At 38.3% G+C, this 15,303-nt stretch overlaps 1 protein-coding gene across 6 annotated transcripts in view; it reads left to right on the top strand.

Moving 5' to 3' along the window:
• The window catches only part of DGKI (diacylglycerol kinase iota), a 199,526-nt gene that overhangs the window by 147,694 nt on the left and 36,529 nt on the right, over window positions 1-15,303 (top strand). For all 6 annotated transcript variants that reach the window (XM_032445600.1, XM_032445592.1, XM_015866633.2 and 3 more), the window contains 5 exons: window positions 60-104; window positions 4,725-4,794; window positions 6,272-6,312; window positions 7,888-8,015; window positions 8,581-8,706. In XM_032445600.1, coding sequence (XP_032301491.1) covers window positions 60-104; window positions 4,725-4,794; window positions 6,272-6,312; window positions 7,888-8,015; window positions 8,581-8,706 — 410 coding nt within the window. The remainder of the gene's footprint in view (window positions 1-59; window positions 105-4,724; window positions 4,795-6,271; window positions 6,313-7,887; window positions 8,016-8,580; window positions 8,707-15,303) is intronic.

Genomic DNA, 15,303 nt, shown 5'->3' with positions numbered 1-15,303 from the left:
CAATAACTTTTGTTGATTTAATCTTTTCATTGTTGACATATCTTTCATCCTCTTATTAGGACCTACAGTCGGCAACTTCTACTACACAGAGAGTTCATTACCAGGTAAAACGAGTTGTCCATTTAATATATGAAGAACAAAGACAAATTTGATCATGTGGATTACACTGTTTGCATTTGAATGCAAATTTAGTGGGATTTTTTATTACCATTTGCCCCCCGATGATGGAGGTTCACTCTGATTTCCCTGAGATAATCTTTTTCCTTGCAAACCTTATGGAATCGTCTTTAAAATTGCATCTTGAAGCAAATGAGAGAATGTGGCCTTTAAAATAAGTGACAAAAGAAAAGCTGTTTCTCTGAGAGATGAAACAGTAATTTTTTATATTGTATAGATGAAGTAATAGTACCTACCACTGAGAAGAAAGGTGCACTAGCAAACCGAACCTATTAATAATTATGTGTACCAGTGTCATTTTCTTCTAGGCTAACATAATCTTCAGAATAGTTTTTTTGATCTATTCTGGACACAAATGTGCTGTTTGTATGTGGAAAGAATATTCTCTTTCTAAAGAGCTAGTTTTTAAAACTGGGCTCTTTGTGCACTTTGCAGCTATACTCTATAGTTTATACAATACATGACTTTGCAGTTGGAAGCATTCAAGCATATCTATTTCTCTCTAAAATATTGTGCTGCAAAATGTTTACATTGGGAGTAAGATAATTCAGACTAAATCTACTGACTCCTAAGCTAATTTGGCATTAGCATGGGGACTTGACACAAACAATGGTCAATTGACAAAGTGCCTAGGACCACAAGACTCAAGTTGCATGGTGTTGATAGCCTTTTCCTAGATTTAACAATGTGAGTCTTGTTAGGATCAGCAGGAATGAGTTCACTGAGAAAAAATGCAAGAATCCAGCTGATGGGAACCTACTGTAGTGAAACTGCAGATGATTTCTTGGGCCTTAATGATTACCTGGGTGATACAGAAATCCAGTTTGGCAGGGCTGCCTGTAATGTGCTGTATTCAAGAAGGCACTATAAGAAAATGCAAATGTGGCATGTTTTTTTCTGAAGTTACTTTTTTCATACCAGTACGTGGTTTGCTTCTGCATTTCTGTGTCCAATTTTAACCTCATAGTTTTGACATTTGTGTCAATCATTGCCCTAGGACTGAGTTTTAGAACAGTACTAGCATCTAGTGAACTGGCTAATAAAACAGCTTGTGTTTTTCTGTACCATTCCTTATAAATTAGCCTAAGTGGCTGCTGAGTGCTCCATGTGTAGGAAACTGCCTGAGGTAAAATGAGGAACTAAATCTGTGCATATGGGGAGGGACAAAATAGGGAATGAAATGTCAGAAACCAGCTTCATACTTGGCCCTAACCTCTGTAGTTATAGCAGCATTGAAATTAATTGCCTAGCCTTTTCCTTTAGCGCACATCAGTGTGAAATCCCTCACTTGCTATTAATTTTTTATGATGCTGTATTTTTAATGCCCCCCCTCTATGTTTTGTCTTCAGTATGTGTTTGTCCTGGATTCTTCAAATGCTGCTTTATTCCTAGCAAACTACGAACTGTCTTGCTAGGTTAATTTGTGGTTTGTTCTGCATTTGTTAGCATCTGTCTATGAATTACCAAAGGGGAAAAAACAGGGGATAAAGGGTGCGAATAAGGTTCTTGAGTTGATGGAACTGTCTTATCTTGCTAATAAGGTGTCATGGGTACTTTTACGTCTCATAAACACGATTTTCTTGTGTGATGCTTCTGTAGCTCAAAACATGGGGAGTCAGCAGAAATAATGTCAGCAAGCCTGGGTGTAAATGAGAGAAATGAAGCTAGGCTTGTTCTTCATTCTGCTTTCTTTCTCTAACAAGTTTAATGTATATGAAATATTATTCTCATTGATCTGAGACCTCCCAAGCTAGTTCTGCTTGAACTATAATGGGTTCTTGGAAAGAGCCTATGCAATCTGTGACTTGATTTTGTATTTGCCAGCATTATCCCTATCTTACTTTTGCCAGCATTACGTACTCTGACAGATCTAAGAGCTTTCACTAGCTTCTCTTTGCATCATCTGCCATTTTTGTATGCATTCTTATCTTTCTATGCTTTCCTTCCTTTGTCTTTTGCATCCCAGCCCTAAACTTTCCTCAGACAGGGCTAAATGTTAAGATACGTACAGCTCTATGCATTTAATCAAACAGAAATAAGCAAATGTAGCGGATTTTAGAAAGTCCTTGACTATCCTACATACACCACAATTATGATACAAGTAAACCTAAGCATCTCAGAACTCCATAAACTTGTGTTAGAGAAGGAAATAGGTACATTTCAAATCTGATAGTTTGACCACCAAAATACATTTTTTATAACTATTTATTGAAATATTTAATGTTATGGAATGTTATACTGTCTTCATCTCTCCTGTGCTGCATGTAAGTTGGAGACAAAATCTGTACAGTCTGACAAGTTTTATAGGATCAAGCAAAATCACTGCGTCTACATATGAGGGGGAACTGACATTTGATTTTTGTCAGACTGACTACAGATGCAGGTATCATGGTTAGGGAGAGACTTTGGTTCTTATAAAAGCAAAATATTTAAGTGGCTGCAGTAACATTTCAGACAGGATTCATTGTCAACACTCCAAAATCCAGGGCACTGAGAAGATGACACGTGAGTTGCCCAGAGCTGTTTTTGGTTTTCTGTCCAGTATAACAGGAAAGGAAAAGCAATAATAGGAAGTTCCATTCAATTCCAGTAGAAGCTAATAAGATGAATTGTGAAAAACTGTCATGATATCAAATACAGTTGTTAAGATTTCACAGTGGCATCTTGCCAGGCATTGAGGTATATTCACCTGGCTGTGCCAAATGAATATCCATCAACATATAAAGTCCTAATTGTCACCACAGCTGCTTGAAAATGACAGGTAGTGCATGCAGGCACCCAGCTTAGGGAACCCAAGAACTTGTGTGTGTCTGTGTAACAGCAGCATGACCTCATTTATTTATTTTTTTCTCAAAGAGCTGAAAAAATGTCAGATACAATCATGTTAATTGAAGAATGACGTCTGTCTCTTGACATATGACGGCATTATTTGGTATTTAATCGTTTGGAAATTGTTTTATCCACCCAGAGAGAACTTCCACAGCATTCTCTGAGATTTTTTCCCCAGTGGAAGAAAGCAACTTGCTTCTTCCTCACAGTCTTACAGACATATCTGGGCAGCTTAGGAAGTTGAACCAATGAAACATCCATTTTATCTGTGGATATATTCTTTATTTAGTTGAAAACCTGTGATTGACTGAAATCTGTTTTTGGAACTTGCTCCTTCAGTCAGCCTTTACTTTTTGATGCTGGACTCTCAAACACCTACTCACCTGACAGAGCTGTGCAATTCTAAGTACAGCTGTTTTTTTGATTGTTTGTTTTGTTTTTTTATCCTGTATCCTGCAGTCATGAAAGGTGATGGGCATCTGTATAATATTCAGACCAGTTCCAGTGAGATACTGTTGTATAAGTTTGTTTTCCCATAACCCTTGTGCCCATGTTATGGATATATGTATGTATGCCTTATTGTATACTGTGCTTTCTGTGCAGAGCAGTACTTTTCTCAAAGGTACCTTTCTTCCCCATTGAACAGAACAGAACAGAACAGAACAGAACAGAACATTGCTTCTGCTTCCTTATTTTCTCCACAGTCTGTTGTCATAAGGAGAAGTAAATTTTAATCTGCAGTGAATATGTGTCTGAATTTATGTCATTTGCAGGTGTGCTGTTTTTACTGCATAAGTTATAAATAACAATAGAATTTGGCTCTATGCACATTTTGGGTTGGTGCCCGCAGGCTGTGCTGTTGTGCTTTGTCCTATGCAAATCTATTTGTGTTTAGGTGTTGTGTTCCAGCAGCTTTAGGAATCTGGCTGGCCATCCACTGGCAGCATAGCACAGAGCCATTACCACCTTCTGCTTTTTGAGATCCCTCTGGTCTCCAGCTCAGTGAGAGCTGTGAAAGCAAGGAACACCCTTTGTTCTTCCTCAGCTTTTGGTTCCTTGATATAATGTCAATTGGGCCCCAAGAAGCAGGTCTTTCTAGACAGAATGGGAACACGTTGATATGGGATGTATAATGCCTTAGCCAGTAATGATCCCCAGGTCCACATTCTGCACAGTCTATATTCTGGATGAAGACAACAGCTTCTGTTTTTTGTTTTCTGTTTTTGTCTTTTTTTTTTCTTTTTAAATATGATGTGCATTTGGGACGTGCCAGGGACAGCAATATGGGCACTTGTTCTAAGTGGCAGACTGATGGAGATGGGAAGGGCTGTAAAGCTCTTCTCTAGAATAAGAGAAAGGTACACAAACATAGTAATAGGAATTCATTGCTTGTTGTTTGTTTTTTATATTCTCTTTCACCTCTCCCTATTTTTCTACCCCCACAAATAACAATGGCTTCAAACATCCAAGAACGCTGCTTCTGATGCAGTGCTTTCTGATATTGCTGAGGTGAAGGCCAAAGAATAGCTGAGAGTGTGCCTTAAGTTTACTTATAGAGAGTAAATGGTATGCTCTGCTGTAACACAGTAAAAACCTGATGTCACTGGGGAGCAAATCCAGTGGCTTTAGGTTTTGCACACTGTGCAATATAGAGGGAAAAACGAAAAAAAAAAAAATATTATTTTTTTTTAAAAATGTTCCTTTTCTGTCCAATCCAGGACCAAGAAAGCTCTTTCCCAAGAGTACTTTCTGTTCAGAGGCTCTCTCCTAGATGGTGCTTCCTAGATGGTAAGTGTTTATCCCTCCTGTTGTGACTACTATGTGGCTTGCTGCTGGGGTAGGTGTGAAGGATAGGGCACTCAAGAATACCACCAGGAAGGAACAGCCGTTCCTTGCTGCACTGAGGTGAAAATGGAACTGTGTGTCCCTGTATCCCTTCTGAACAATGAGTCTTCAACTAGCAATCAAAATGTCTTCCATAGCATCATCTGCCCAAGAGATGGGTTCTTCCAAGGGTGGCTGGAGGTCTTATTAATGGCTCTGCTGTGATGCAGCACTTATGTGGCAGTACCTGGATTCAGAATGCTCCTGGTTGGAGTAGAACACTGCCATAAGCAGAGCTGTGTTCTTTGTTCCCTTTTCTCCATAAATACTCCAGTATTTAGGTGATGGGAATGTACTCCCTTTCCCCTGTAAGGGGACACTTCTTGTGACTCTTGTATGTGACTCGAACTTTGCCAAAGTGGGCAACTTCTCTGGACTTTACATCAGGCTCCAGAGCACTAGAATGGGCAGCTAAATGGATGGCAACTTCTTTTTCAAAAGCTTCAGCATTGGCAGGGGAGGAGGAGGTTATTTTGTTATTGTTCAAAACAAAACAAAACAAAACCAGTTTCTCCTTGACAGCTTCTAACTACTTTTTCTCGTCATGATAAAATTGATAGAAAATTGATAGAAAATGCATAGAGGATCTGTTCAGTTTTTAAAGAAAGCTGGGTGGACAGATGGATTTAGTTTTAGTCTTTAGATGTTTGATATTCCCTTACAGTGCCGAAAATGACAGTGCTATATCACTGTGCTGTTCTACAGAAATGTCAGAATGAAAAAAAATCTGTGATTTCACTGGCTAAACTAAATGCAAAGCAGAAGCAAAAATATCACATCTGATAAAGCACACCAAAGGTGATAAAATAGTTCTTCTTTTAGCAGTATAAATTATTTGGCAGTGCCAGCATTCATATTAGGCACTTTGTTTACTGATTCTCCTCTCCTTTAATGTTTTGTTCATGAGTAGAATAAATTTTCCCTGAGCATATCAGTAATTCAGATTGAATATTTGAACATTTGTTTTACAAGGAATTCCCAAGCATATTATTGTTTTTTAGATTCACAGTTTGAATCAATCGTATTAGACCTGTCAGTTTTATTATGTTCTTGCTGTACTGTCATTGGAATAATGCAGCTCTTTCTGTTTCGTATTTTAATATAAGCAGTTCTTGTGTAAACCTGAGACTCCATCTGCCTGTATTTTAAATCATTATTTCAAGTTAGTAGCTTCAGTAATATCGTTTTGCCAGATCCCACCTTTAAATTCATTTTTCAGTGATGTAGGATTATAGAAATAATGAATGAATCAGATCATGTTGTGACTTCACCGACAGAGATTTTCTTACATGGTGCTGATGTTAGCTCAGCCCATCTTGTTCAGACAGTTCTGTTTAGACCACTTGCTTCATTTCTGTTTTTTTATTTATCTTCTTTGCAGCAACTTCTGCTGATCGTTTTTACCGCATTGACAGATCTCAGGTAAATCTCTGTTTGGTTACTGCTTCTATAGGTCTTTTTTAAAGCTGTGCCAGGTGCATCTTAAAATGAATGATCTGCCATTGCTCCTGTGTACTCTAGAATGCTGATGATGTCTTATGAAAAGCAGAGAAAAAATTCTAGACCATTTTTCAGTTGACATAATTTGCATCATTTCACTGAACTCACTGAAGTTTTGTATCTGCTGATTATGTGCTTTTCTTTTTAACTACTAACCTGATACACAAATCAGGATGTTCTACATTAGTCATCCTTATCATGTCTTAGTAAGTATATCTGTGAGACATTAGAGTGCTTGATTTTATCTTTTCATTGATGTTTTTAGACACCAGAAGTCCCAATCCTGTCTGTGACATGAAATAGCTGTGGAAATGAGTGTGATTAAAGCCAAGAATTATAAACAGAGATGTATCAACTATTCCCAAGGAAACCCAAAACAACATGTCATTTCATTAGATTCCAACTCATGGTGTAGATCTGCCAGACTGAATATATTTTCTGAAAGGCACTTTGAAAATTTTACAGAGCTTCTGATGTTTCCCAACTTGTAGGCAGAATAGACCAATTAGTGGTTCAGCATGAAATGTAAACTGTTGATTTACCCACTGGTCATTTGCATCTTGTTCCCCTGAGAACAATGTAAGCTGTTTTTGAATTGTATGAACATCTGCATCTGGTGGTTTATTTCAGTCCGAAGGAGCTGTGAATTTAGCTCAGAGGCCTCGGCTTTGGTGTCCGCATGTAGCTGCCAAAGGCCTTTGCACACAGTCATATCAATGCACTGATGAAGTTGTACTTGAAAATTTTGAAAGCAGGGATGAAGAAAATGCTGCTACAGACTAAAATTAACAACGCTGTTTTGTTTTGTTTATTCTGCATTTTTCTAATTCTGGCTCTGTACAAAGTGTCATCTTTCCCTCCTACTCCTTTGCTACGTGTTTCCATAAGAAAAAATCAATACTGCTTTATGGTCCCTGTACACAAAATGTGGGGAAGTATCCTGCCCATCCTCCTACTTAAACAGATCTTGGTGTTTCTTAAGGACAGTGGGACTTCTGTGTCAATAAAAAAAAGGATTGAAAAAGAGAGCTTTGTTAATAAAGAGGCAAATCCAGAATGTACAAGCAATTGAGTTTTTAGACTCTATCTCCAAAAAATTAAAAATCCTGTCAGCTGAGGGCAGGCCTTAGGAGTTGGTTCTCAGCTGGACATGTAAGCCTCAGTTTTTTGGGTAGACCTCCAGTATTCAGTGGAATGGTGTTGACTGGACAAAAGTCACCAAGCAACAGCCTCTTAGGCATTACTGTAAGTGTAAAGCTTGCTGGTTGGGAATCTTGTTTAGCTTAAAATCCAAAGAGAATTTTTTGCTAACTTGACTTGATATTTTTGTGTGTGTCTATGTTTCAGTATTTTTGCGTGTCTCACTTATATATACAGACAAGTACTGTGAATGTTTTTCAGCTTGATGCATTCCCAGGTTGCCTATAGCCATCTGGGCTTTCTGGGTGAACACTTATACCAAAGGTTCATTATTTCTTCCTTATATCATTCCAACAGGAACATTTGCACTTTGTGACGGAAATTTCGCAGGACGAGATTTTTATTCTGGACCCAGAGCTGGTAATGTCACAGCAGGGGGGGACGCCACCTGGAATGCCTGATCTGGTAGTGGAGCAGGCCTCTGGGTGAGTGGTGCTGGGATTTGGCCTTCAGCAGCCACGTTAGAATTTGGCTTGCCTTTTCTTTCTTCCCCTCTGTGGGAAGGTTGGGAGATATGGGAAAGGGTTAGACCTGGGAGCAGAATCACTTGCAGCAGTGATAACGGCAGGCTTGGAAAGGACATTTAAAGTCATCTAGTTCCAGCTTCTCTACAACGGGCAGGGTTGACACAGCTTGGCCTTGAATACCTCCAGGGATGAGACATCCACGGCTTCTCTGGGCAGCCTGTGCTAGTGCCTTACCACCCTCTGATAATGAAACCTGTATCTATCAAGTTATGAACCCATTCTCTGTACTGTCAAGGTTCTGATACAAATATTTAAGGCCCTGTAATCCTTTGAGTCATAGAATGACTGTAAAGTGTCTTTGTCCTCTTCAGGAAGAGTCTTCTAATCATGGTCAATTAAGCTAAGCTAGCTTGCAACAGGCTGAAAAATACTGGGAATAAACAATCATAAAAGAGCTGCAAAGCAGAGCATGTGAAGTAATTTCTAGGATTTAAATATTTTCTTTTTCCTCTTCCCTTCCCAGAATATCAGATCGGTGGAATCCCACTGTTAGAAAGAGGATGCTGAGTGACAGTGGCCTTGGCAAGATTTCCCCACACTACGAGGTAGCTGACAAACAAAAGGACGCCAGCCAGACCTATATGCTGCAGTAAGAGCTTTCTGCATTTCTCTGCTTGATGACATATTGTCACCATCACCACAGACAACTGCTAGTGGTTTCTTTAAAGTATTGTGCTGACATGCTGAAACAACAGATATCCCTTCGCTTCTTCTCTTTTTTTTTGTTCCTCATTTCTGTTTCTTCCTCCCTCTCCATTATTTATGTGTTTTTGTGTTTGTTTTTCTGCCCAGATGAATGAGAGGGAAGGGACAGGTTAGGGACATGGTGGCTGTTTCTCTCCAGAATCTAGAGTTATGAGCTGTTGCAGATTATTCATTATTCAGGTGGGCAAGCTCTTAAGTATGTTTAGAATCTGCCTCATTTGTGGCAAAGCTCATAGCTGTATAGTAAATTAGGCAGGGGACTGCAGTAGAGAGAACAAGATATTATTACAGTTATGGTAGCTGAAAGCTGCAGTGGGAGGGCTAGCTTTTCTCCTCAGTTTCCTCCACAGAATTTCTGAATTTAAAACAAACTTCACATATGGTCAGTGACAACAAACTCCACACTTCATGCCTGTCTGCGCTGAGTCAGGCTGGGTCTCTGGGAGGCCATTGTAAGAAGACTTTAAAAGAGAGTGAAGGGCTGAAAAGTGAGAAATACGCTTTCTGTGTGCCTCTGATTGTATTACTAAAAGTAATGGAAAGTTTGTGTCTTCCTCCTTCTGACTCTCATTTTCCCACCTGCGGAATACAGATAATACTGCAGTCTCACCTTAGAGCAACACAGCGAGGGTAAATTGCATGGTCACAAAGAAGCTCAGATGTTATAGCAAAACTCTGTCAGAGATACTTAGGAGAAAATTAATCACCTTACATTCTTTGCACAGTTTTGATAGTGGGGGATAAATGAACCTTGAGGTTGTGTACTGCATATAAAGAATAGAAAGAGATGTTAAGTGGGTGTTTTTAAACACTGAAGAAAGAGTCCACCAGAAGAAAGTAGAATGTATCAATATAATGAAAGGCTGTCATCACGTATGTGTGCTACAGGGCTGGAGCATGATGCTCAGATAACATGTAGTCTGGTGTTTTCAAACTTTTGAGTTCTTGACTTTCCAATTAAATGCGGTATATAGCCTGGCATTTTAAAGGAATAACTTAGAGTACTTTTATATTTTTAGCAGCTGAGGATGCTTCACAAGTTCTTTACAGATATTTTTCTCTTCAGATTTTTTTCATATAAAACTTGCTGGGAAGATTTTTTTGAGTCAGGGTAAGATTCTGTAAAAAGGAAAATGGCAGAGCACAAAGGGGACACCTCATCACACTCAGGAGGTTCTCATGGACCTTCTGAGAGTTATCTGTGTCCAGTGTTTTATATTTGGTCTGAAATATTGCCTATCACACATAATTCAAAGTGTGAGATCCTATATCCCGTCAGTAGGGCAAGTGGAGTAGGATCCTGTGATAGGATGTCTTTCTGTTGTGAAACTGAGGTTGGTCATATCTCTTTCAAACATGAGTTGGAAGTGAACATCCTCAGATCTTATGAGCAGACTAGGTTGTAGTTGGTCATAGTATGGGTGCAGGCTATTCAGAGTGTCTCTGACATTGCTGTACACGAGCTCCTGAAGATGAAGTAATGCATTCTGAGAAGTGAGGAGTGTAACTAAAAAGACGAAGTGTGCTAACAGACTCCAATTAATTAAAGAAGACAATATGTGATCTGAAAATAATTATGGTATGTGATATTGTTTCTGATCACAGACTTTTGGTGTAGAAAGTAATTTGACTGTAATGGTTTTGTGGAAGTGATCTTTTTGAGAGAAAACTATTTACACTGTTATTTTTAACCAGGAGAGCTTTGTGTTAATTAATTTTCAGGTGACATTTAACTAGTAATTATATTTCATGTTTTGCTCTTTCTTCCCCTACCCTTTCTAAAGACTCTTTGATGTGTGTCTGACTGATAAGTGGACTGCAGAACCATGAAAATTAGCATCTTGATGCAGTAGCCAGGAGCTGGGGCATGTCATATCTTAAAAGGAACATGAAATCACTGTCAAAGGTGCATACAGTACCAGTGGGAGGACAGTTTCTTGTAATGCTGGAGCTTGATCTTGAGCACAGCCAAGTATTCTGGACTGGCTCCACTGAAACATGGAATTGCTCTCTTCCACTGAACACGAGTGGGTTGACTGTGCTGATATATCCTGTGATCTAATGGTGCTGTGAAGTGGGCATGACCATTGCCTCAGAGCCTATTTCATGCATTCATTGTTTGTTGTGTATTTCTCTTCCTAGTTACGTGTTTGTCAGCTTTTTCTGTGATCAGAGAAAGAAAATAAAAAACAAACAAGCAACACAACTGTATACAAAAAGGAAAAAGTGACTGTTCCATGTTAGGTGCTTAATCTGTGTCTTTCAATTGAAATAACTCATTTTCCCATTGTTACATTCTTATATTCCCATTGTTTCAGCAGTAATAACAACTCTTCTAGTGTCTGATTATCTAGCGCATACATAGAGGTAACATGTTTCCGAAGCTGCTAAATGTGTTGTATGAATTGAGTGCATGGCTTGTGAAGGGTGGATGAAGGTTGGCCAGTGTGCCATCTGGCCCTGTCAGAGGAAGAAAAAACACCTATAGGGGCTGGAAGCCCTGTACACTAAATAGACATTAATTAGCTAGCAGTATCACCCAGGCACTGCTTTATGAGGCAATAATAGCCTAGTTCATGAGAGGGAAGTAGAAAAAGGCTGTCTGCCAAGTGTTTTAACTACAAAAATCAGATCATTGCCCAGAAAATCAGTGTTATTGTACAGATGTTAGAAGATGTTTGCTATTTTATTTTTTTTTTTTAAAGAGAAATCTTTGTGTGGTACAAGGGGAGAAGAGCATCAGGAATAAAAACTTGCGTACAGAAAGGAAAAGGAATGCTCATTTAGTAGAAGTCAAGAAAATATTGAAGCCACTTGTATTTGAACATGTTGCACAGGAGCTGCCTAGTGATGCTGAACATTGGAAGGTTGAGAAGCTGATGAAGGACTGAAAAAATTCAAGCGTTTTTCTAAAACTCTTGCATTGGATAACTCAGTACCAGCTCTTAAAAAAGCAAAGAAGTCTGTTTTGGTGTGTTTTGATGGTAAAATCTGGATTAGTTCAGATTTAATTTACAAGCTTAAGCCATATAAGTTAAATGAATGTTTTAACTGCCTATTTGTACAGCTGTACAAACATCTTTTCCCAGATGACATTACAGAAGCAGTAGGTTACTTTTGAGAAAGTCTTGCTTGTGAGATAGCATAGGTCATATCTCACTTTCACTGTATGCTTGTGTAGTCTTTAAAATATAATTATTAATTAACAAAAAGCTGATTGTATTTGTGCTCATCTGCATTTTCTTTCCCTTGTTTTGTCTAAAATACTTTTACAAACAGCTTGTAAGGCATCATTCTTGCTACCTTAAAATGGAGCATGAGAAAGATTTGCCTAAATTGGCTCTCCAGGTCTTGCTAGGAAAGTGGTATTAATAATGAAGTGGTCTTATTGAAAAGAAGGAAAAGAACTCAAGAGAAAGTATGGTGTAAAGGGTACTGTGAATGTTTTAGGGACAGATAAATGTTAAATAAGAAATGTACTTTGAAGAATATGGGAAAAAAAAGAAATTATAAATATGTAGCAAATAGGTAAGAAATTGGTCTGTGTGAAAGCGAAGTTCCTCACTGAAACTGAGTGGTAAAAACTGATGCACTTCAATGACAGATCTGGTCTTGTATTAAGAAAGCTCTCACTATTGTCAGTGTAATGCAGCCACAGTAGTTAAAATCTTCCTAATATTCCAGATGGGAACTAAAATTTATCAATCATTAGGAAACCTTTTCTTGCTGCTTTACTTGCTGTTGTAAACCTTCCCTTACTCCCATTTCTGAAGCAGTTCTTGACAAAGAAGGCACCTGTTAATTGTTTTATTCTCCTGGGCCCAGACACTACGAATAGAGAGTTTTGCGTACTTTATGCTTCTGATGTGAATACTAGTCTTCTCCATATACTTTATTATTTCAGATTTTTTTTTTCTTTTTTCTTTTTTTCCTCTGGAGATTTTCAGTTGAAAAAGAGGATTAATTTTTTCTTTCCATTTGAATTCTATCTTAAAGATACATGCCCGTGGTTCTGAGAATATTTATTTCTGCCCTTTCATATTCTTATAAAAACTTACAATGTAACAGCAAAAATCTAACAGAATTCCTGCAATAGTGTTTGAATAATTTGTTTTGCAGCTTCATTTCTTGCCATCCAGAGCACTTTATTTAATCCTGACAAACAAGAGCAAGCTCCTAAAATTCATGGAATTTGTTTGACAAAAAGGAATATATTTTCTCTGTGCAATCCTTACATTGTTAAAATCAAACCCTGCCAGAAATAGCTTGAGTCTCTTATTTTCTCTGTATAGTCTCTTAAATAAAAAGGTCTCAAAAACAGGATGGCTATTTATATTTTGTAGTGAAACTACTGAATATAAGAACAATATGGGAGTGTAGAACTGTGGATAGAAATAATTCCCAATGAAATTCCTACTCTTTCCAGACAGCAAGGGAACTTTTTGCTTAGTGTCCCGTGCTGCTTTGCAGCCAATAAGATTTCATAAGTTTCTTTTACTGCTGCTGCTAATGGTATCTCATACTATCTGGAAGCTATTTGAGTGTCCAGTTTTACATTTGTTTTTAGAAGAATTTTTCATTTTCCTTCCGATGCTGCTTGAACAGAAAGCTTGAGCAAATCCATCTGTAAATACATGATACGGATCAATTTGTCAAGTGGTTTCTCATGAAACTGGAAATAAGACTTATACCTGGACAGAAGTTAACTCACAAGTTAATCTCAACCCTCTCCCACACTGTTAATTAATTACTGTCCACTTTTCCCAGGCAATGTCTCCAGTTGTAGTGTTGTTTATCCCTGTTGTAGCCAGGAAATGAGATTCCTGGGCATGTCTGAATACAGTCAAATAGCACTTGACTGAACTGCAGAAGAAAGAAATGTGGTATGTGGAGAAAAACAATGTAAAATCGTAGGAGATGGAGGACAATGTTGTTACCAAAACACCTTTCCTAAGTCTGTCTCACATGTAAGTTTCTGGCATATCTTGAGTGTATCATATACTGAGTGTACACACAAGGCTAAGTCTAACAACAGCTGTTTTTAGTTCAGAATTCAAGAGATTTAGCCTGATTGATTTGGTTACGTTGTTACCTATTCAGAGACCGTTATGAGTGTGAGGAAGTCCTGGCATTTTCCCCTGACATCTGAGAAGACAGAAACAGGACTGGGGAAATTGTTACCACATATAAACAGCAAGGTCTCCTCAGAGACTTCTCCATGCCGAACAAGCCCAATTCCCTCAACATTTCTTCATAGGAGATATGCTCCAGCCTTCTGATCATCAGTGCGACCTCTGCAAACAGTCAAAATCAGATGACTGAAAAATGTTTAATGTGAACTTCCAGCAATTTCTTCTTTTAAGTGATTGAATTCATGGACGACCTCGTTTAATTACCCCTTCCCTTGTTCATTAGCAGGATTTTGATGCCATTGTTGTCAAAGTCCAGCTACACTTACACAGAACTGGGATGTAAAAAAGTCATATTTGTTATTAAAATTTCTGCAGTATTCATTAGTATTTGGTACATACAGATCCTAGACACATTGTCTAGGCAACATCTTTACCAGTAGTACTGAGCTTTAAGACACTGTCTTTTGCTACTTCAGTTGTTAAGAGTAACTAGGAAAGGAAGAAACTGGAATTTTGATTTGATTTGCCTGAGAAGCCCTTATTTTTGAAAGTGAGAGAAGGGGAAATAGTGTTTATTTTCTTCCAGAAATAAATCTCCAGCCTTTGCTGTTGAGGTGCTGAATTGCAGAGGGGAACAATTGAGGATGCAGTGATGGAAACAGAATAGTACATCCTATACTGCAACTCATAGTACTTATTACCAAATGACTTTATTATTCAAAATGTAAATCCCCAGAGTTGGATTGGGTGGAATTTTAGCTTCCTCTTTCCACACCCACCTGCCCCTAAGCACTCAGAATGAGGGCTCTTAATGACTTTTGTTGCATCTCAAAACCCGATGCACAGCTGAGGGTATTCATCCTGGTGACAAATTATTTTGGCAGACAGTGACATGCAAAACATTCCTACACACCATGAGACTACAAATTGGCCTCTTTAGAGAGATCTTGCTTCTTGACTGGCAGGCTGCCTTCCAAATGAGAAGTGTGAGAGGTGCAGCTTTCTCTCTCCTTTTGTGATATTAAGCACAGAATACAGAAGTACTTGACAAAGGGACTTACTTACCCAGATCTTGAAAAAATCAGCTACCATCTCACCTGAAAACACTTTCCAAATATTTCCAGTAGTCAAGAAGAGGAAAATGAGTTTTCAGGGTGGAATGTGAGTTTTGAACTCTGTTTAAGTGGTGAAATTGATGTTGGCAGAGTATGGATAGCTAGGTGCCTTGCTTTTACCTTGTTTGCTGTAACAGCTATAAATCTACATTTGTTCTCTGGCTGATTGCCTAGGCCAAAATAGAAAAGTTCTCTCTTTTTTTCCCCTCTTTTTTTTTCCTTTTTTTTTTTTCT

This window comes from Coturnix japonica, chromosome 1 (genome assembly GCF_001577835.2).
Source record: "Coturnix japonica isolate 7356 chromosome 1, Coturnix japonica 2.1, whole genome shotgun sequence".
NCBI lineage: Eukaryota > Metazoa > Chordata > Aves > Galliformes > Phasianidae > Coturnix > Coturnix japonica.
Note: the sequence above shows the minus strand (reverse complement) of the source record. Positions and strands in the feature narration are given on the sequence as shown.